The sequence below is a fragment of the Oncorhynchus clarkii genome, unplaced genomic scaffold, assembly GCF_045791955.1.
Source record: "Oncorhynchus clarkii lewisi isolate Uvic-CL-2024 unplaced genomic scaffold, UVic_Ocla_1.0 unplaced_contig_11573_pilon_pilon, whole genome shotgun sequence".
Lineage (NCBI taxonomy): Eukaryota > Metazoa > Chordata > Actinopteri > Salmoniformes > Salmonidae > Oncorhynchus > Oncorhynchus clarkii.
Window position 1 is genome coordinate 63,381 of NW_027258324.1, and position 20,814 is coordinate 84,194.

A 20,814-nucleotide genomic window follows, 5' to 3' on the forward strand; every position below is an offset into this window, starting at 1 on the left:
AGAATGCCAAACTGGAGTCCCCCTTCCTGGCTGCTTCTTCAGAACGCATGCGCCTAGTAGTCTACATTGAAATCCCTTTTACTTACTCAAGATAAACATATATAAACATTTAGCAGACGCTTTTATCCAGTGCGACTTAATTAACACTAGTGAGAGTCCATATATCTTCGTGCTGGGCCCCCCGTGGGAATCGAACCCATAACTCTGGCGTTGTAAGTGCCATACGCTACCAACTAAGCCACACGTGTTCTCACATCTTTTCCGTATTTATAACACGTTTATAAACTGTTAAATGTTTGCAGAGCTTATAAGACAGTATAATAATGTGTGTGGTGTTTATATTTGTCCCGTTACACACAGTCTATAATATAAGTGGGTTTGTTTTTGTGGCATTTTCGAACTTCCCCTGAGACACTCGCAGCGAGGAGGATCACAGCCAGGGTCCCAATTGTCGAGGCTACCTGCCGTGTCTATATTGGTTTGGAATTGTGTGATTCGTTATTATGGCGCTTGTCTATTTATTTCCTAATGGAATAAATGCGTTGGTGTTTCAGTCAGTCCTTGGTATTTATTTATCAGTCATTTGCACATAAAACGTATTGTCCAGTGCCGTATAATACGTGTTTTAAAACCAACACACTCGGTCTAAATGTAGTCTGTGACGTGGTACATTTCTTCACTTGGGAATCAAACATACTACTAATCGAATAATCTAAGAGCTGAATGAATCAATATTGCAGATTATTTATTTTTTTGCTCAGGATGCAATTTATGCAAATCATGAAGCATTGTAGCAGGCAAATTATTTTTCTCTCTAACAGTAGAAGAGATGGCAACCATGTCCTTTTGGTTTTGCTGCTATGGCAACAGGTGACTTTCTTTCTCATTGACCCTCTCTCTTCTCCAGACGGCTAATGCAGTAGCATCAGTACAGTGTGTTTTTGCATGCTGTAGGCCTACATAGCAAATGCACAATCATTAAGCATCAGTACTGATTTAAAGGCCCAGTGCTGTCAAAAACGTCATATTCCTGTGTTTTTATATACGCCGCATGTAGAAAATATGAAGACACCTGCTAACATGGACTGGCCAGGTGATCCAGAGACTGACCAGGTGATCCAGAGACTGGCCAGGTGATCCAGGGACTGACCAGGTGATCCAGAGACTGACCAGGTGATCCAGAGACTGACCAGGTGATCCAGAGACTGACCAGGTGATCCAGAGACTGACCAGGTGATCCAGAGACTGACCAGGTGATCCAGGGGAGGTTGTTCGTAATGTGTTTTTTTTACAGTCAGTGTATATTTTCACACTGAGGTTGGAATAATATTGTGATAATGAGGATAATGCCCACTTAGTGTAACACATGCCCACTTAGTGTAAGACCTGCCCACTTAGTGTAAGACCTGCCCACTTAGTGTAAGACCTGCCCACTTAGTGTAAGACCTGCCCACTTAGTGTAAGACCTGCCCACTTAGTGTAAGACCTGCCCACTTAGTGTAAGACCTGCCCACTTAGTGTAAGACCTGCCCACTTAGTGTAAGACCTGTTAGTGTAAGACCTGCCCACTTAGTGTAAGACCTGCCCACTTAGACGACACCCAGACAGACCTAGATATGTTCTTGTTTTAAGAAATTGCTCTTCGCTAAGAAGTAATTGTTGTTTATTTTTGACCATTTTCATTTGTAAACAATCACAGTAAAGTACTTTTTGTTTTTTACCCAGAAATGATTTGATATTGAGATAAATAAATAAAACATCTGCATTGGATCTTTAAGTCTTGGGTTGATTCCCAAATCGCACCCTATCTCCTATATAGTGCACTACTTTGGTCCAGGGCCCTAGGGGATAAGGTGCACCTAGAATCCAAGGAAGAAGGAAGGAATCCCATGTCTATTATTACTGCAGTTTAGGCGTTGACTTCCTGCTTAAGACAGTGGGAGACATGAAGTTAGTGAGGTTTTATTTTTGGGATGGACAGAATCAATAGAGAACAGCCTCAGGTCTGAAGAGACCAGTTCCTCAGATAGCTGCCTGGCTGTGTGTGTGTGTGTGTGTGTGTGTGTGTGTGTGTGTGTGTGTGTGTGTGTGTGTGTGTGTGTGTGTGTGTGTGTGTGTGTGTGTGTGTGTGTGTGTGTGTGTGTGTGTGTGTGTGCGTGTGTGTGCGTGTGTGTGCGTGTGTGTGTGTGTGTGTGTGTTGGAGTTGCACCACTACTCTATAAGCTGACAACTGGTCCTACAGCTGTTGTATTTAAAGGATGACGTGAAACACCAGACCTGTGAAATGAGTTACCATGACAATTAGACTACACTGGCGTACAGAGTTAAAGATATTTAGAGAGAGTTGGAGGGTCTGTTCATTGTAATATGGCACAGTTCAATAATGACATAATAATCATGTGGATAGTTTAGTGAATTATTTGGTAGGCACATATTATTACTGAACAATTAAAAAAATTTTTTTACTGAGTTACGGTTCATATAAGGAAATCAGTCCATTTAAATAAATTCATTAGGCTCTAATCTGTCGATTTCACTTTACTGGGCAGGGTCACAGCCATGGGTGGGCCTGGGAGGGCATAGGCCCACCCACTTGGGAGCCAGGCCCAGCCAATCTGAATGAAGTTTTTCTCCACAAAAGGGATTTATTACAGACAGAAATACCCCTCAGTTTCATCAGCTGTGCTGGTGGCTGGTCTCAGACGACCCCGCAATTGAAGAAGCCGGATGTGGAGGTCCTGGGCTGGCGTAGTTACACATGGTCTGTGGTTGTGAGGCCGGTTTGGACGTACTGTCAATTTCTCTAAGACAACGTTGGAGGCGGCTTATGGTAGAGAAATGAACATTAGATTATCTGCCAATTGCACTGGTGGACATTCCTGCAGTCAGCATGCCAATTGTACACTCCCATAAAACTTGAGACATCTGTGGCATTGTGTTGTGTGACAAAACTGCACATTTTAGAGTGGCCTTTTATTGTCCCCGGGACAAGGTGCACCTATGTAATGATGATGCTGTTTAATCAACTTCTTGATATGTCACACCTGTCAGGTGGATGGATTGTCTTGGCAAAGGAGAAATGCTCACTAACAGGGATGTAAACAAATTTGTGCACAAAATTTGGGAGGGAAAAAAAGTTTTTTTGTGCCGTATGGAACATTTTGGGGATATTTCACGTCAGGTCATGAAACATGGGACCAACACTTTACATGTTGCGTTTATATTTTTGTTCAGTACAGTTGGACTCAGTGTATTTGAATGGTGCAGAACCCCCACCCTGGTGCAGAACCCCCACCCTGGTGCAGAACCCCCAAAACTGGAATGTTATTTTCTTAGTATTTCATACTCACTGATCTCAATCCATGCATTTTTTCTTTTGAGTTTTTAAAAAGCAGTGTTCAAATCTATTTTTATATTACCCATCAGCCTGTGGGTCAAGTGGTGTGCATTTAGAGTGACTTCTAGAACGATCTAGAATATAGAAGAACAAACGCTCCAAAAATCCCATCTCAACTCAATGCTGCCATCTCGTGGTACGTTACATAAACTGCAAAAAATAGGCTGGTGTCTGTAATTTGGCAGCTTTTGAGGTTGATAGTCCTTTATAGCCGTTTTGGGTTGTTTGAGTGGTAGTTGTTTTGGGTAGTTTGAGAGGTAGTTTGTAGTTGTTTTAGGTTGTTTGTGGTTGTTGTTTTGGGTAGTTCGTAGTAGTTGTTTTGGGTTGTTTGTAGTAGTTGTTTTGGGTAGTTTGTAGCAGCAGTTTTGAGTTGGTTGTAGTAGCTGTTTTGGGTTGATTGTGGTAGTTATGTTGTGGTTGTATAGAGCAGCAAGCTTTGTATGAGGACCTGATGAAGCCTGAGTCAAGAGGCCTAAAACCCATATACCTTTATTGAAGAGGCCCAAGTTAAGAGGCCAAAAATCCACACCTTTAGTAAAGAGGCCCACATTTTTATTTTTTATTTAACCTTTATTGAACTAGGCAAGTCAGTTAAGAACAAATTCTTATCTACAATGACGGCCTACAAAAAGTCAAAAGGCCTGTGGGGACGGGGCTATAAATAAATAAAATAAAAATATAGGACAAAACACACATCACGACAAGAGAGACAACACAACACTACATAAAGAGAGACCTAAGACAACAACATAGCAAGGCAGCAACACATGACAACCCAGCATGGTAGCAACACAATATGACAACAACATGGTAGCAACACAACATGACAACAACATGGTAGCAACACAACATGGCAGCAGCACAACATGGTAGCAGCACAAAACAGGTTACAAACATCATTTGGGCACAGACAACAGCACAAAGGGCAAGAAGGCACTATGAGCTGAACATAACAGAATGTCAGTGGAAGGCAGGACAGTAACAGGAGACACTATGAGCTGAACATAACAGAATGCCAGTGGAAGAGAGGACAGTAACAGGAGACACTATGAGCTGAACATAACAGAATGCCAGTGGAAGAGAGGACAGTAACAGGAGACACTATGAGCTGAACATAACAGAATGCCAGTGGAAGAGAGGACAGTAACAGGAGACACTATGAGCTGAACATAACAGAATGCCAGTGGAAGGGAGGACAGTAACAGGAGACACTATGAGCTGAACATAACAGAATGCCAGTGGAAGAGAGGACAGTAACAGGAGACACTATGAGCTGAACATAACAGAATGCCAGTGGAAGGGAGGACAGTAACAGGAGACACTATGAGCTGAACATAACAGAATGTCAGGGAGGACAGTAACAGGAGACACTATGAGCTGAACATAACAGAATGCCAGTGGAAGAGAGGACAGTAACAGGAGACACTATGAGCTGAACATAACAGAATGCCAGTGGAAGAGAGGACAGTAACAGGAGACACTATGAGCTGAACATAACAGAATGTTAGTGGAAGGGAGGACAGTAACAGGAGACACTATGAGCTGAACATAACAGAATGCCAGTGGAAGGGAGGACAGTAACAGGAGGCACTATGAGCTGAACATAACAGAATGCCAGTGGAAGGGAGGACAGTAACAGGAGACACTATGAGCTGAACATAACAGAATGCCAGTGGAAGGGAGGACAGTAACAGGAGACACTATGAGCTGAACATAACAGAATGCCAGTGGAAGGGAGGACAGTAACAGGAGACACTATGAGCTGAACATAACAGAATGCCAGTGTAACGATTGTCGTTGGGAGAAGAAGAGGACCAAGGTGCAGCGTGGTAAGTATTCATAATAGTTTTAATATAACGAATACTTGAACAAAAAAACAACAGGCCAAACAAACAGTTCTGCAAGCTGCAATACACACAAAACAGAAAACAACTACCCACAACCCATAGTGGGAAAACAGGCTGCCTAAGTGTGGTTCTCAATCAGAGACAACGAATGACAGCTGCCTCTGATTGGGAACCATACCAGGCCAAACACATAGAGACCTAACACACAGAACAAAACATAGAATGCCCACCCCATCTCACGCCCTGACCAAACTAAAAATAGAGACATAAAAAAAGGAACTAAGGTCAGGACGTGACAGCCAGTGGAAGGCAGGACAGTGGTTTGTGACCTCTATGATTTCTCGTTGTAGATAATTCAATTGCTATAATTACATTACTGATTTTGAGGTAACTCTGTTACCGATTTCAATGACGTGTTTTAATCATTTTAATAATTCATAAACAAACTTGATTTGAGTTTAAACACTATAACTAATTGGTAGGTCTACCTTCCATGAACTTTCTTTATCCTCTCTCTCCTCATGAGGGAGAGAAATGTGAAAATATCTTAAATGGCCAATCAGCCGTTGCCACATCCATCTGGCCAATCAGCCGTTGCCACATCCATTTGGCCAATCAGCCGTTGCCACATCCATTTGGCCAATCAGCCGTTGCCACATCCATTTTGTTGGACTTATAAATTAATGATGTGTACCTTTTTGATTCTTGAATAAAATAACTTTCAAATACCTCATGATCTTTAGTTCACCTGTCATACCCCATCAGAACCCAAAATACAAGATCGTTTTTACTCCAATGTAAACAAACACTATATGGCCTCATAACATAGTTAAGACGTAGTTAGGTCTGTCTATGAATTTGAAAGCGATCACATTTCTCCAGCCCCAGTATTTTACTGAAACCAGGGGCGGGGAGGCCACTTTGTTATTGTTTCTACTGCTGATTGCAGCTTTAAAGATATGTGGGTTTTTTGGTAAAGGAATTACAAGGCATAAGGCAATGTTTACAGAAGGCAAATCATTTATCCAAAACAAAATCTAAGTGTTTAATATTAGTTGGTAGGGGTCTTCAAGTCAACATAATTGTGTTTTGATATATTTCAAATACATTTTAAGACTTTTTCTTTCTGGTAAATGTTTTTCAAAGATCCCTTTTCCATCTGTTTGACCAGAAATCAAAGCCTTTGCTTATTCCACATTTTTGTTGATGGAAAATGGTTGAAAGAAATGTAGATTATAACTTAATTTCGATAGACCCTTCGCTTTCATTTGACAAGCAATTTGACATGCTCCTGAACTTCACGTTGGTGCTCATGGGTCCTTTTCAGATTGAAATGCCCTTTATCTTTCTCTATTGGAATGTTATTCTCCAGTCCAGTGTGAGTTTATAAATGGGTGGATTGATGATTCCAGAGGAGGTTTATGTTTATCAGTAGACTAGGCAACTTCCGGTTGATCCGTTTGCACACAAAACAATATTCCACAACTTCAAAGGAAATTACATTCAATTAAACAATAAAACCAAACAAGCCACGAGAAGCGGTTAAAAACGACCACCGCCTACAGATCAGCGAAACAGAACCTTCTCTTCAGCCATTGGCCAGCGCCACTTCTTCTTCGTGTGAATTTCCGGCAGACTTGAGGCTTTTTTTGTGTATTGCTGCCTTTCTCAATTCAGAATGTTAATAATTCCACATTATTGATTAAATATATTTTAATGAAAAGGGAAATGTGCACGGTAAAAAAATAAATAATGTATTTGCACAACCCACTAACCCTGCACCCAAGAAACCAAAACACCCCCTCACCGCTCCTACGCCTGGCCACCGGACTGGGAAGACGTGACTTCTTCCAACACCTCTTTTTAATACAACCTTGTGTTGCTCAACTCAGCGTGAATGTGCCAAGTGAAGTTCATGTTTATGTAGAATGCGCAACACATATTAGGAAAAATTCGGTGGTTGTATGCGATCAAGTTTTTACATTTTAAATATACACTTCAGCACCACAGTTGTACAGGAAAAAACAGGTACAGGTAAAGCCCTTTCAAAATTGACTTTAAAAAAATATATATATATTTTTACAAAGAATCGATTGATGGTGACTCAATGTTGAGTCACTAGTGAACCAATGTTGAATCACTAGTGAACCAATGTTGAGTTAACAGTGACTCTCCGCCTCGATGGAAGAGAGAGAGGACGGTGTTGACAGTTCCTCCGCTGTGGATTCACCAGGAGTCATTTCATGCCTATTTTGTACGAGATTTTAGCTCATTTACCACAGTTTGTTTTCAGATCCATTTTAAAGAAAGTTCTCTTCCTGGAGTCTCGCAGCATGACAAGTCTATGTTGAAGACAGGTAAATGAGCTACTAGTTACCGTTGGCTATCTAGGTAAGCTAACGTTGGCTAGCTCGCATTTCCAGCCAGGTAGTGAGATGGCTAGCTAATTAGCTAACTACAGCCAGTATTATTTGTTTACGCGGTTAGCTACCCGGCTGTTAAATTAATATGATCTGATTATGTAGTTAAATAACAATGATGTATATGACGAGCTGTTCTGTTTTACATATCGTTAGCTATCTCTAACGCGTTAGCTACGTTTAACTCAAAAGGAAAACAGCAAACTAACCCACATAAACTAGCCATTTAGTTTAAAAAACAACATGAACGAAGCTTGCAAAACAGCTGGCTTGTAAACGTTAGCTAGTGGCTAGTTCGTCTTTCCAACCAAACTGTCGCATCTTTTAGCATGATGGTGGTGGGTGGGAGGGTCGTGGGACATTCTGCACAGGCCAAGCCAGCTACAATATTGCGACAGTGATGCCCTTTACTTTGGTTTTCACCATCACCCCCAGTGATCTAATCACAGGTGTGTGTGTGTGTGTGTAGCAGCTATAGGTATGTTTGTATAAATAAGTTGTCTTATTAGGTAACTCGGAGGCACAATCTTTCGTCAGAAAATGACAGAAGTCAGATGTCCTGGTGTCTGTTATCCTCAGGTCGAATTTGTCATTGGCATCACAGTGAGGGGTAAATGCTCAGCCAGCACAGCAGTATTTCCGTTTACATAGAGCCCGTGATACTACTGAGTCAGGATATGTGTCCCAAATGACAAACTGTTCCCTATTTAGTGCACTATTATTATTTTTTTTACCACCGCCTATAGAGCTCTGGACAAAAGTAGTGTACTATATTGGAAATGAGGTACCATTTGGGATGCAAACAAACACCATTGCCATGAGGTGATTGTGTGCGCTGGACACGCTTGAGTGGTCATCTGACACACAGAACAATCATTTTCTGTTCTCATGGATCACTTGGTTTTTGTTTTCTGGTAGATTTTCCATCTTGACTAATGTTTCCAATGTTTACACTAACAGCAAATTAGGCTAGTAGTTGGACTGACATTAGGTACTGTAGATAAAGTGCATGTACAGTACCTTCAGAAAGTATTCACACCCCTTGACTTTTTCCACATTTTTGTTGTTACAGTTTGAATTTTAAACTGATTAAATTGAGATTTTGTGGCGCTGGCCTACACAAAGTACCCCATAATGTCAGTCGAATTGTTAAAAAAAAAAAGCTGAAATGTCTTGAGTCAATGAGTATTTAACCTCTTTGTTATGGTAAGCTTAAATAGTCACATAAGTTGCATGGACTCACTCTGTGTGCAATAATAGTGTTTAGCATGATTTTTGAACGACTTCCTCATCTCTGTACCCCGCACACATACAATTATCTGTAAGGTCCCTCAGTCGAGCAGTGAAATTCAATCACACAACGACCAGGGAGGTTTTCCAATGCCTCACAAAGAAGGGGCACCTGTTGGTTGATGGGTTAAAAAAAAGCAGACATTGAATATCTCTTTGAGCATGGTGAAGTTATTCATTACACTCTGGACGGTATATCAAAACACCCAGCCACTACAAAGATACAGGCGTTTCTTCTTAACTCAGTTGCCGGGGAGGAAGGAAACCACTCTGGGATTTCACCATGATGCCAATGGTGACTTTAAAACTGTTAAGAGTTTAATGGCTGTGATAGGAGTACAACATTGTACATTAGTTACTCCTTAATACTAATCTAATTGAAAGAGTGAAAAGACAGGAAGCCTGTACGGAATAAGATTCTTCCAAAACATGCATCCTGTTTGCAACAAGGCGCTACAGTAATACTGGCAAAAAAGGTGGCAAACCAGTTAACCCTTTGTATTCAGCACAAAAAGTAATGTTGTGGGCAAATCCAATATCAGATTTGCCACCAATGCTCTTTATAGGACACATCACTGCACTCTATACTCCTCTGTAAACTGGTCATCTCTGTATACCCGTTGCAAGACCCACTGGTTGATGCTTATTTATAAAACCCTCTTAGGCCTCACTCCCCCTATCTGAGATATCTACTGCAGTCCTCATCCTCCACATACAACACCCATTCTGCCAGTCACATTCTGTTAAAGGTCCCCAAAGCACACATCCCTGGGTCGCTCGTCTTTTCAGTTCGCTGCAGCTAGCGACTGGAACAAGCTGCAGCAAACACTCAAACGGGACAGTTTTATCTCAATCTCTTCGTTCAACACTCAATCATGGACACTTACTGACAGTTGTGGCTGCTTTGTGTGATGTATTGATGTCTCTACCTTCTTGCCCTTTGCTGTTGTCTGTGCCCAATAATGCTTTTACTGTGTTTTGTGATGCTACCATGTGTTGCTGCCTTGCTATGTTGTCTTAGGTCTCCATGTTGTGTTGATGCCTTGCTATGTTGTCTTAATGTCTCCATGTTGTGTTGTCTCTCTTGTCGTAATGTGTGGTTTGCCCTATATTTACAGTGGGGAGAACAAGTATCTGATACACTGCCGATTTTGCAGGTTTTCCTACTTACAAAGCATGTAGAGGTCTGTCATTTTTATCATAGGTACACTTCAACTGTGAGAGACGGAATCTAAAACAAAAATCCAGGAAATCACATTGTATGATTTTTAAGTAATTAATTTGCATGTATTTATTTATTTTATTTTTAATCCCAGGCCCCCGTCCCTGCAGGAGGCCTTTCGCCTCTTGGTAGGCCGTCAATATAAATAAGAATTTGTTCTTAACTGACTTGCCTAGTTAAATAAAATAAATAAATGTGACGTGTTGCTGAGTACCACTTCATATTTTCAAGCATGGTGGTGGCTGCATCATGTTATGGGTGTGCTTGTCATCGGCAAGGACTAGGGAGGTTTTTTAGGATAAAAAAAAAATAGAATAGAGCTAAGCACAGGCAAAATCCTTGAGGAAAACCTGGTTCAGTCTGCTTTCCAAGACACAGAGACAAATTCACCTTTTTCAGCAGTACAATAACCTAAAAACAAGGCCAAATCTACCCTGGAGTAGTTTACCACAACGACAGTGAATGTTCCTGAGTGACCTTATTACAGTTTTGACTTAATCGTCTTGAAAAAAAAAAAAACATATATATATATCTATCAAGACTAAAATGGCTGTCTAGCAATGTTCAACAACCAACTTGACAGAACTTGAAGAATTTAAAAAATAAAAAATGTGCAAATATTGTACAATCCAGGTGTGCAAAGCTCTTAGACGTAGACCCAGAAAGACTCACAGCTGTAATCAATCTTAGAGACGTAGACCCAGAAAGACTCACAGCTGTAATCAATCTTAGAGACGTAGACCCAGAAAGACTCACAGCTGTAATCAATCTTAGAGACGTAGACCCAGAAAGACTCACAGCTGTAATCGCTGCCAAAGGTGATTCTAACACGTATTGACTCGGTTGTAAATATATAAATTATTATGTCAATTATCAATTAAATGTGCAAAAAAATGTAAGAACATGTTTTCACTTTTGTCATTATGGGGTAAATGTACAGTGTTACAGTATTCCATCTCTACTGAAGTGTACACTGAATGTGCCAGTATTTGCTCACAGTCGTACCACTTCTTCTTCTACCCTTTCTGCCCACAGCATGCGGTGACTGTGAGGCGGGCCCCATCCTGAGTCTGTACGATGAAGAGCCCGGTGCACAGGTCTGTTTGTGTGACTACGGAGCCTGAGTGAATGTGGGTCTTTTCTAGAAGCTAGGGTACCAGGGAGGATTTCCTACACTGGACAACTTGTTACAGCTGTTGATCAGTCATTGTTAATAATCTGCCCATTGTTTTCATGTCATTACGATGTTAGGACTCCTGAGTGGCGCGGCGGTCTAAGGCAAGATGTATTTGGTACAGCAGGTATGAATGAATAAGGTGTTGTTGTTGTTGCAGGTGCAGGGACGTGGAGAGGCAGGCTGCCTGCCTGCAGACTGAGCAGCCGTGTGTCCCCGTCTCCCAGCACATCCCCAGCGGCATGTGGTTTATCAGGTAGTTAGATTTACAAATTTTGGTCCTTTTTCATAGCAGATTCTCTTATCCAGAGTGACTTAGGTTTTTCGTACCTGTCCCACGTGGGACTCGAACCCACAACCCTGGTTTTGCAAGCGGCGTGCTCTACCGACTGAGCCACACGGTAAACATAGTTGTCCATAATGTAACGTTTGTGTTGCTAGACCGTGGCGTTAGCGTGCTCTACCAACTGAGCCACACGGTAAACATAGTTGTCCATAATGCAACGTTTGGGTTGTTAGACCGTGGCGTTAGCGCCCGTTGAAAGGGTAACTTTCCCAAGTTTTCCAGAAATCCCGGGTTGGAGGATTCCTGGATTTTCTTGCTTATTTCAACTTAATTCCAGGAATCTTCCAGAAATGCCCTAAACCTAAGTCTTTGTAATGAGAGATCATGGTAGATCACTGACCTGGAGTTGTCTAGGTGATTATGTATTTGTGTTTACGTCTATATTGTCTGTATGTTCTGATTTGTATTGAATAGGAAGTACCTTTTTTTTGATGTGCACAGCACGTCTTACCCAGGTTGTCCATTCTAGCTGCCCACCTGGTGATAACGAGCACCAGAATGGAAATGAGTCAGCTGACTTCATAAAAAATTATTAATTAAATATTTGAATTTTGTTTTAGTTTTGTGTTTTTTTTTTTTTTTACTCAAATAACTGAGGCAACTTTATGTATTTTTAAAAAAAAATGTGTGTAATAAAATGATTTTATCCGTTCATTCAGGGACGCGTGTGGCATCGTGTGCGGGGTTATCACCTGGATGCTGGTGTTCTATGCTGAGTTTGTCGTGCTCTTCGTCATGCTGTTGCCTTCTAAAAACCTGACCTATAGCTTAGTCAACGGGACTGTGTTCAACACTCTGGCCTTCCTGGCTCTCGCCTCTCACTTCAGGGCCATGTGCACCGACCCTGTGAGTTGTTCAAACTGAACACACTATACACACTGCGCTGACTGAACACTTGACATGCTGGCGTTGTCTGGGTTGTGTTCATTCGGGCACAACACCGTACGTAGAAAAAAACGTTTTGAAACAGTTTAAAGGAAAAGAGGAGTGTTGTTGGGATACGTTCAGGTAGTGGCGGCCTCTTTATTAGTTTCAAAACGTTTTGAAACAGTTTAAAGGAAAAGAGGAGTTTTGTTGTTGTTGGGATACGTTCAGGTAGTGGCGGCCTCTTTATTAGTTTCAAAACGTTTTCCTCCTGCCTAACTGAACACGACCGCACTCACACATACAGTGGGGAGAACAAGTATTTGATACACTGCCGATGTTGCAGGTTTTCCTACTTACAAAGCATGTAGAGGTCTGTAATTTTTTTAAATCATAGGTACACTTCAACTGTGAGAGACGGAATCTAAAACAGAAAATCACATTTGTATGATTTTTAAGTAATTAATTCGCATTTTATTGCATGACATAAGTATTTGATCACCTACCAACCAGTAAGAATTCCGGCTCTCACAGACCTGTTAGTTTTTCTTTAAGAAGCCCTCCTGTTCTCCACTCATTACCTGTATTAACTGCACCTGTTTGAACTCGTTACCTGTATCTCGTTGTCATTGTCAGTTGTACTAGTACTGTTAAATGCCTTTTCTTGCTGGCTCTTTCCCAACAATGCAGTAGTACTAGAAAACAAAACAAAAAAATCACGAGAAATAAAAATGAGAAGAACTTGAGAAAGTAAGTTAGCTACATACAGGGTCCGTTCCAGGGCCTGCTGCTGGAAAAAACGTATGTGTTATGGCTTTTACACCCTCTGCTATAATGTGGATAAAGAGTTACCTGTCTAACAGAACACAGAGGGTGTTCTTTAATGGAAGCCTCTCCAACATTTAATCCAGAGAGAATCAGGAATTCCTCAGGGCAGCTGTCTAGGCCCCCTTACTTTTTTCAATCTTTACTAACGACATGCTTTGAGTAGAGCCAGTGTGTCAATGAATGCGGATGACTATACACGGCAGCTACTACAGAAACTGAAATGACTGCAACACTCAAAGAGCTGCAGTTCGTTTCAGAATGGGTGGCAAGGAATAAGTTAGTCCTAAATATTTAACCAAAAAACGAAAAGCATTGTAATTTGGGACAAATAATTCACTAAAGCTTGTGTGTTGTTACCTTGTCCTGAAGTTTCAGAAAAGCCCAGAAAATTGCGGTTACGAGAGTCCTGTTGATAGAAAATCCACAATTCAGAGGTCAGAGGTTGCCAGTTTTCTATTCGCTTTAATCTCGCGAGTGCTCCCTTCTCCTGCCTCTTGCCTGCGTTTTCTCTTGGATAACCTAAAAAATTGGGTCGGAATTACGCAAATATCCCAGGGCAGATGAGTCGATGTTGAAGACGGAATTGAGGTCATTAACTGCCGATCTGATGTTCAAAAGTTCTTGTCGATCATAAGTTAAAAAAAATAAAATAGCAAAGTTGGGTCAGAGCTCGCAAGACTGCAGCCAATATAGTAATGCACCATCTTCAACTTAAAGCACATCAACATTGTATAACACTGCCTGACCACTGCAACAGTAGACCCCATTTCACCAACAGGTGAGTCATGATAAGTCATCAAGTCAACTCACTGCTCTGTCTGTCCTATAGGGAGCTGTGCCAACAGGTGAGTCATGATAAGTCATCAAGTCAACTCACTGCTCTGTCTGTCCTAAAGGGAGCTGTGCCAACAGGAAATGCCACTAAAGAGTACATCGAGAGTCTTCAGCTGAAGCCGGGACAGGTGGTGTACAAGTGTCCCAAATGCTGCAGCATCAAGCCTGACCGGGCACATCACTGTAGGTAGGATGACTCAGCACTTCGCTGTAGGTAGGATGACTCAGCACATCACTGTAGGTAGGATGACTCAGCACATCACTGTAGGTAGGATGACTCAGCACATCACTGTAGGTAGGATGACTCAGCACATCACTGTAGGTAGGATGACTCAGCACATCACTGTAGGTAGGATGACTCGGCACATCACTGTAGGTAGGATGACTCGGCACATCTCTGTAGGTAGGATGACTCGGCACATCACTGTAGGTAGGATGACTCAGCACATCTCTTTGAATGGTAGGATGACTCAGCACATCGCTGTAGGTAGGATGACTCGGCACATATCTTTGAATGGTAGGATGACTCAGCACATCGCTGTAGGTAGGATGACTCGGCACATATCTTTGAATGGTAGGACTGTCCCAGAGAACAGAGGACACTACAGGTAGAGTAACCCTGACTAACACTGTCCCAGAGAACAGAGGACACTGCAGGTAGAGTAACCCTGACTAACACTGTCCCAGAGAACAGAGGACACTGCAGGTAGAGTAACCCTGATTGACACTGTCCCAGTTAACACTGCAGGTAGAGTAACCCTGACTGACATTGTCCCAGAGAACAGAGAACACTGCAGGTAGAGTAACCCTGATTGACACTGTCCCAGTTAACACTGCAGGTAGAGTAACCCTGACTGACACTGTCCCAGAGAACAGAGGACACTGCAGGTAGAGTAACCCTGACTGACACTGTCCCAGAGAACAGAGAACACTGCAGGTAGAGTAACCCTGACTGACACTGTCCCAGAGAACAGAGGACACTACAGGTAGAGTAACCCTGATTGACACTGTCCCAGTTAACACTGCAGGTAGAGTAACCCTGACTGACACTGTCCCAGAGAACAGAGAACACTGCAGGTAGAGTAACCCTGACTAACACTGTCCTAGAGAACAGAGAACACTGCAGGTAGAGTAACCCTGACTGACACTGTCCCAGAGAACAGAGAACACTGCATGTAGAGTAACCCTGACTGACACTGTCCTAGAGAACAGAGAACACTACAGGTAGAGTAACCCTGACTGACACTGTCCTAGAGAACAGAGAACACTGCAGGTAGAGTAACCCTGACTGACACTGTCCTAGAGAACAGAGAACACTGCAGGTAGAGTAACCCTGACTGACACTGTCCTAGAGAACAGAGAACACTGCAGGTAGAGTAACCCTGACTGACACTGTCCCAGAGAACAGAGAACACTGCATGTAGAGTAACCCTGACTGACACTGTCCTAGAGAACAGAGAACACTACAGGTAGAGTAACCCTGACTGACACTGTCCCAGAGAACAGAGGACACTGCAGGTAGAGTAACCCTGACTGACACTGTCCCAGAGAACAGAGAACACTGCATGTAGAGTAACCCTGACTGACACTGTCCCAGAGAACAGAGAACACTGCAGGTAGAGTAACCCTGATTGACACTGTCCTAGAGAACAGAGAACACTGCAGGTAGAGTAACCCTGACTGACACTGTCTAGTGTGTATAATTAGTTCTCTCTCTCCATACTAGTGTGTGTAAGCGCTGCATAAGGAAGATGGACCACCACTGTCCCTGGGTTAACAACTGTGTGGGAGAGAACAACCAGAAGTTCTTTGTGCTCTTCACAGTACGTACCAGTCTATACTTCACATACTAGAACGTTCCACACTGTTAGACACCATTACACCTTCAGCCTGCTGCAATAGCACAGACCAGTAGCCAACACACACTACCTATTGGAAAGTTAGGAATTAAGATGTTTTTAAGTTGTCAAATGCCCTGAAAATGACTTGTTTGTGTGACTACGTTCCATACCCACCCATATCATAGGGAAACGGTTCCATATCCACCCATCTCATGGGGAAACTGTTCCATTTCCACCCATCTCATGGGGAAACTTTTCCATACCCACCCATCTCATGGGGAAACTGTTCCATACCCACCCATCTCATGGGGAAACTGTTCCATACCCACCCATCTCATGGGGAAACTGTTCCATACCCACCCATCTCATGGGGAAACTGTTCCATACCCACCCATCTCATGGGGAAACTGTTCCATACCCACCCATCTCATGGAGAAACTGTTCCATATCCACCCATCTCATGGGGAAACTGTTCCATATCACCCATCTCATGGGGAAACTGTTCCATATCCACCCATCTCATGGGAAACTGTTCCATACCCACCCATCTCATGGGGAAACTGTTCCATACCCGCCCATCTCATGGGGAAACTGTTCCATACCCGCCCATCTCATGGAGAAACTGTTCCATATCATGGGGAAACTGTTCCATACCCACCCATCTCATGGGGAAACTGTTCCATACCCACCCATCTCATGGAGAAACTGTTCCATACCCACCCATCTCATGGGGAAACTGTTCCATACCCACCCATCTCATGGAGAAACTGTTCCATACCCACCCATCTCATAGGGAAACTGTTCCATACCCACCCATCTCATGGGAAACTGTTCCATACCCACCCATCTCATGGAGAAACTGTTCCATACCCACCCATCTCATGGGAAACTGTTCCGTAGTACCCTGTCTTACCATGAGTCTGTGTGTTCCAGATGTACATTGCACTCATTTCCCTCCACTCTCTGGTGATGGTGGTCTTCCACTTCCTGTACTGCTTCGAAGATGATTGGACAAGTAAGTGCTTTTGACTTTTTTTTAGTTTTTTTTTTTACCTGGCTTCTCATTGGTTTGATGTAGAGCTCATGATAACACAATCTTTCATTCAGCTCCTGTCAACCATAACAATGGTCTCTGGTTGTGTTCTTAACTTCTTAGTGATCCCTTCCCGCTCGTTAACGGGATTGATTTGACAACATCTAGTGAAATAGCAGCGCGCCAAATTCAAAAACAGAAATACTCATAATAAGAATTCATAAAACATACAAGTGTTATACATCAAAATAAAGCTTACCTTCTTGTTAATCCAGCCGCTGTATCAGATTTCAAAAAGGCTTTACGGCGAAAGCAGACCATGCGATTATCTGAGGACAGCGCTCCGCATGCAATCGCATTAAAAATCAGATTTCAACCAGGCAGGTGTGCTCCAAAAGTCTGAAATAGCGATATAATTAATGCCTTACCTTTTGAAGATCTTCTTCTATTGGCACTCCAAAATGTCCCAGAAACATCACAAATTAGGTTTTTGTTCAATAATGTCCTTCTTTATGTCCCAAAAATGTGAATTTATTTGGCGCGTTTCATTCAGAAATACAGAGGTTCCAACTCACCCAACATGACTACAAAGTATCTAAGTTTCAAACAATGTTCAAACAATGTTCCTAATCCAAATTTAGGTATCCTAAAACGTAAATAATCGCTCAAATTTAAGACAGTATATTCAGTGTTCAATACCGGATAAATACAACGTGAAGCCTGTTCCAGTTCACGCACACCAAAGAGAAGAGTCCACTTGGCTTGACACTCGCAAAGAACAGCCCTACTTCCTCATTTCTCAAAAGAAAAACATCAACCAATTTCTAAAGACTGTTGACATCTAGTGGAAGCCATAGGAACTGCAGCCATGTTCCTATTAAATCGAGCTTCCCATAGAAAGTTAATTGAAAACACATTGAGCTAAAAAAATAAAAAATAATAAATAAATAAATAAAATGGATTGTCCTCGGGATTTTGCCTGCCAAATCAGTTTTGTTATACTCACAGACATTATTTTAACCGTTTTAGAAACTTTAGAGTGTTTTCTATCCAAATCTACCAATTATATGCATATCCTAGCTTCTGGGCCTGAGGAACAGGCAGTTTACTTTGGGCACGCTTTTCATCTGGACGTGAAAATAGTGCCCCCTATCCCTAAGAAGTTTTAAGTTTTTCAGATGAGGCCATACCCACCCACCTCATGGGAAACTGTTCAATACCCGTCCATCTCATGGGGAAACTGTTCAATACCCGCCCATCTCATGGGAAACTGTTCAATACCCGCCCATCTCATGGAGAAAATGTTCAATACCCGCCCATCTCATGGGAATCTATTCAATACCCGCCCATCTCATGGGGAACTGTTCAATACCCGCCCATCTCATGGGGAAACTGTTCAATACCCGCCCATCTCATGGGGAAACTGTTCAATACCCACCCATCTCATGGGGAAACTGATAAATACCCACCCATCTCATGGGGAAACTGTTCAATACCCACCCATCTCATGGGGAAACTGTTCAATACCCACCCATCTCATGGGGAAACTGATCAATACCCACCCATCTCATGGGGAAACTGTTCAATACCCGCCCATCTCATGGGGAAACTGATCAATACCCGCCCATCTCATGGGGAAACTGATCAATACCCGCCCATCTCATGGGGAAACTGTTCAATACCCGCCCATCTCATGGGGAAACTGTTCAATACCCACCCATCTCATGGGGAAACTGATCAATACCCGCCCATCTCATGGGAAACTGCTCCATACCCACCCATCTCATGGGGAAACTGCTCCATACCCACCCATCTCATGGGGAAACTGCTCCATACCCACCCATCTTATGGGGAAACTGCTCCATACCCACCCATCTCATGGGGAAACTGCTCCATACCCACCCATCTCATGGGGAAACTGATCCATACCCGCCCATCTCATGGGAAACTGTTACATACCCACCCATCTCATGGGAAACTGTTCCATACCCACCCATCTCATGGGGAAACTGTTCCATACCCACCCATCTCATGGGGAAACTGCTCCATACCCACCCATCTCATGGGGAAACTGCTCCATACCCACCCATCTCATGGGGAAACTGCTCCATACCCACCCATCTCATGGGGAAACTGCTCCATACCCACCCATCTCATGGGGAAACTGCTCCATACCCACCCATCTCATGGGGAAACTGCTCCATACCCACCCATCTCATGGGGAAACTGTTCCATACCCACCCATCTCATGGGGAAACTGATCCAGTAACTCTCCTAGTTAATCTTCCTCTAGTAAAGTCATAAAGGAGAGTCCTTTTTAGTTTGACGTCTTGTACTTCCTGACACTCCAGTATTCCTTCTGGTCACTGGCACTGCGCTGCGCACGGTCGTTCTGTTGGGCACTGCGCTGTGCACGGTCGTTCTGTTGGGCACTGCGCTGTGCGCGGCCGCTCTGTTGGGCACTGAGCTGTGCACGGTCGTTCTGTGAAGGTAGTTTATTCCCAGAAGCTCAGAGAATATGGAGTCGCCTTGTTTCCACGTCGTGTATAGCTCCGCAGTGCCACAGTATGTTGCTCAGTTAGTGTACGACTGTCTGTGTGTGTGATATAAACTCTGCATATTGTTCCGTTTGAAAAGCCCCAAAGGTTTATTGGCACATTGACCCAAGTCGCGTGCCGTAGTTTTTAAAAACTCTGTAGATGGTGCTAAAACAATGACGTCATAACTGAATCCCGACCGTCTTTATTCACCTTTGGCATCGTCCCAGTCATCTATCTGATAAGACTGTGATGTACAACATGCTTAGCATCCAGCTGCTTAGACCACATCAACCCGTCTAGAAATGTTGCTTCCACTGTGCTGTGAGTGTAAACGTGTGTCTCCCCCCCCCCCCCCCCAACTCCAACTCCCAGAGTGCAGTTCCTTCTCACCTCCTGCGACCGTCATCCTCCTCATCCTCCTGTGCTTTGAGGCCCTCCTCTTCCTCATCTTCACCTCTGTGATGTTTGGGACTCAGGTCCATTCCATCTGTACAGACGAGACGGTACGTAAGACGAAACGTGTTCCTCTCTTCCTTCCCTTCACCCTCCTCCTCTTCATCAGACCTGGATTAAATACATCATGTTATGTCAAAATGCTTTAGGTGGGCTTTATATAGCTTGACCGATGTGCAGGGTGGAGTTTTGCACTTTTGGGCCTATTCCATTTGTACGGGCAAACTTCATCAAGTGCACCTGCCAAGTATTTGACCTAGTGTATTTAAGCCAAGTCTGCTCCCCAACTGCTGTTGCTTTGGTGCTTATCTACTCTTATGTATGACCTATGAACCTTAACCTCTCCACAGCAGCTTACCCGTACAGAGGTGAATCCTAACTTCCACTCTGAGTGGAAATTTTCACTTAGTGTCCTGAAAATTGGACTTAAGTGGAAGTTAGTGTGTAAGAGTGTATAGAGAAGGCTCTGCTTCGTAGTGGGATCATCTCTGAGTGGGATTTATGAGTCCAGTCTTGTTTCTACAATAACAGCCATTTTCTTATATAAAAGAAGTATTCAACTTGAAACAGCTCAAGGCTGATGGGAAGAAACGTGTTCATGTATCTGTGTGAGAGGATCAGTTTCCTGTCTTGAACCGTCATAAACCATGTAGTTAGTAGACTGTGTGTTCTATGGTAGACTGTAGACCTCTCTGTGTGTTCTATAGTAGACTGTAGACCTCTCT

General features: G+C 42.9%; 1 protein-coding gene across 3 annotated transcripts; it reads left to right on the forward strand.

The window, feature by feature from the left end:
- The first annotated feature begins 7,051 nt into the window (after positions 1-7,051).
- LOC139396657 (palmitoyltransferase ZDHHC3-A-like) lies at positions 7,052-20,776 on the forward strand. 3 transcript variants are annotated; one of them, XM_071143589.1, is made up of 8 exons: positions 7,052-7,278; positions 11,212-11,273; positions 11,511-11,606; positions 12,356-12,542; positions 14,285-14,409; positions 15,949-16,045; positions 16,997-17,078; positions 20,009-20,776. In XM_071143589.1, exons 2-8 carry the CDS (start codon positions 11,254-11,256, stop codon positions 20,236-20,238), a joined length of 837 nt encoding a protein of 278 aa, XP_070999690.1. In that variant the 5' UTR covers positions 7,052-7,278; positions 11,212-11,253; the 3' UTR covers positions 20,239-20,776. The 3 variants fall into 3 exon arrangements, with proteins under 3 accessions (XP_070999690.1, XP_070999692.1, XP_070999691.1); XM_071143591.1 differs by having other exon boundaries at positions 7,077-7,272; XM_071143590.1 differs by lacking the exon at positions 7,052-7,278 and adding an exon at positions 7,483-7,601.
- Positions 20,777-20,814: the final 38 nt, after the last annotated feature.

What these genes read in the sequence shown, in the direction of transcription:
- LOC139396657 (XM_071143589.1), top strand. Translation starts at nt 11,254, where the DNA reads ATGAAGAGCCCGGTGCACAG. An exon ending in AGCGGCATGTGGTTTATCAG is followed by an intron (nt 11,607 to 12,355) that starts GTAGTTAGATTT and finishes CCGTTCATTCAG; the next exon opens with GGACGCGTGTGGCATCGTGT. An exon ending in AGTTCTTTGTGCTCTTCACA is followed by an intron (nt 16,046 to 16,996) that starts GTACGTACCAGT and finishes TGTGTGTTCCAG; the next exon opens with ATGTACATTGCACTCATTTC.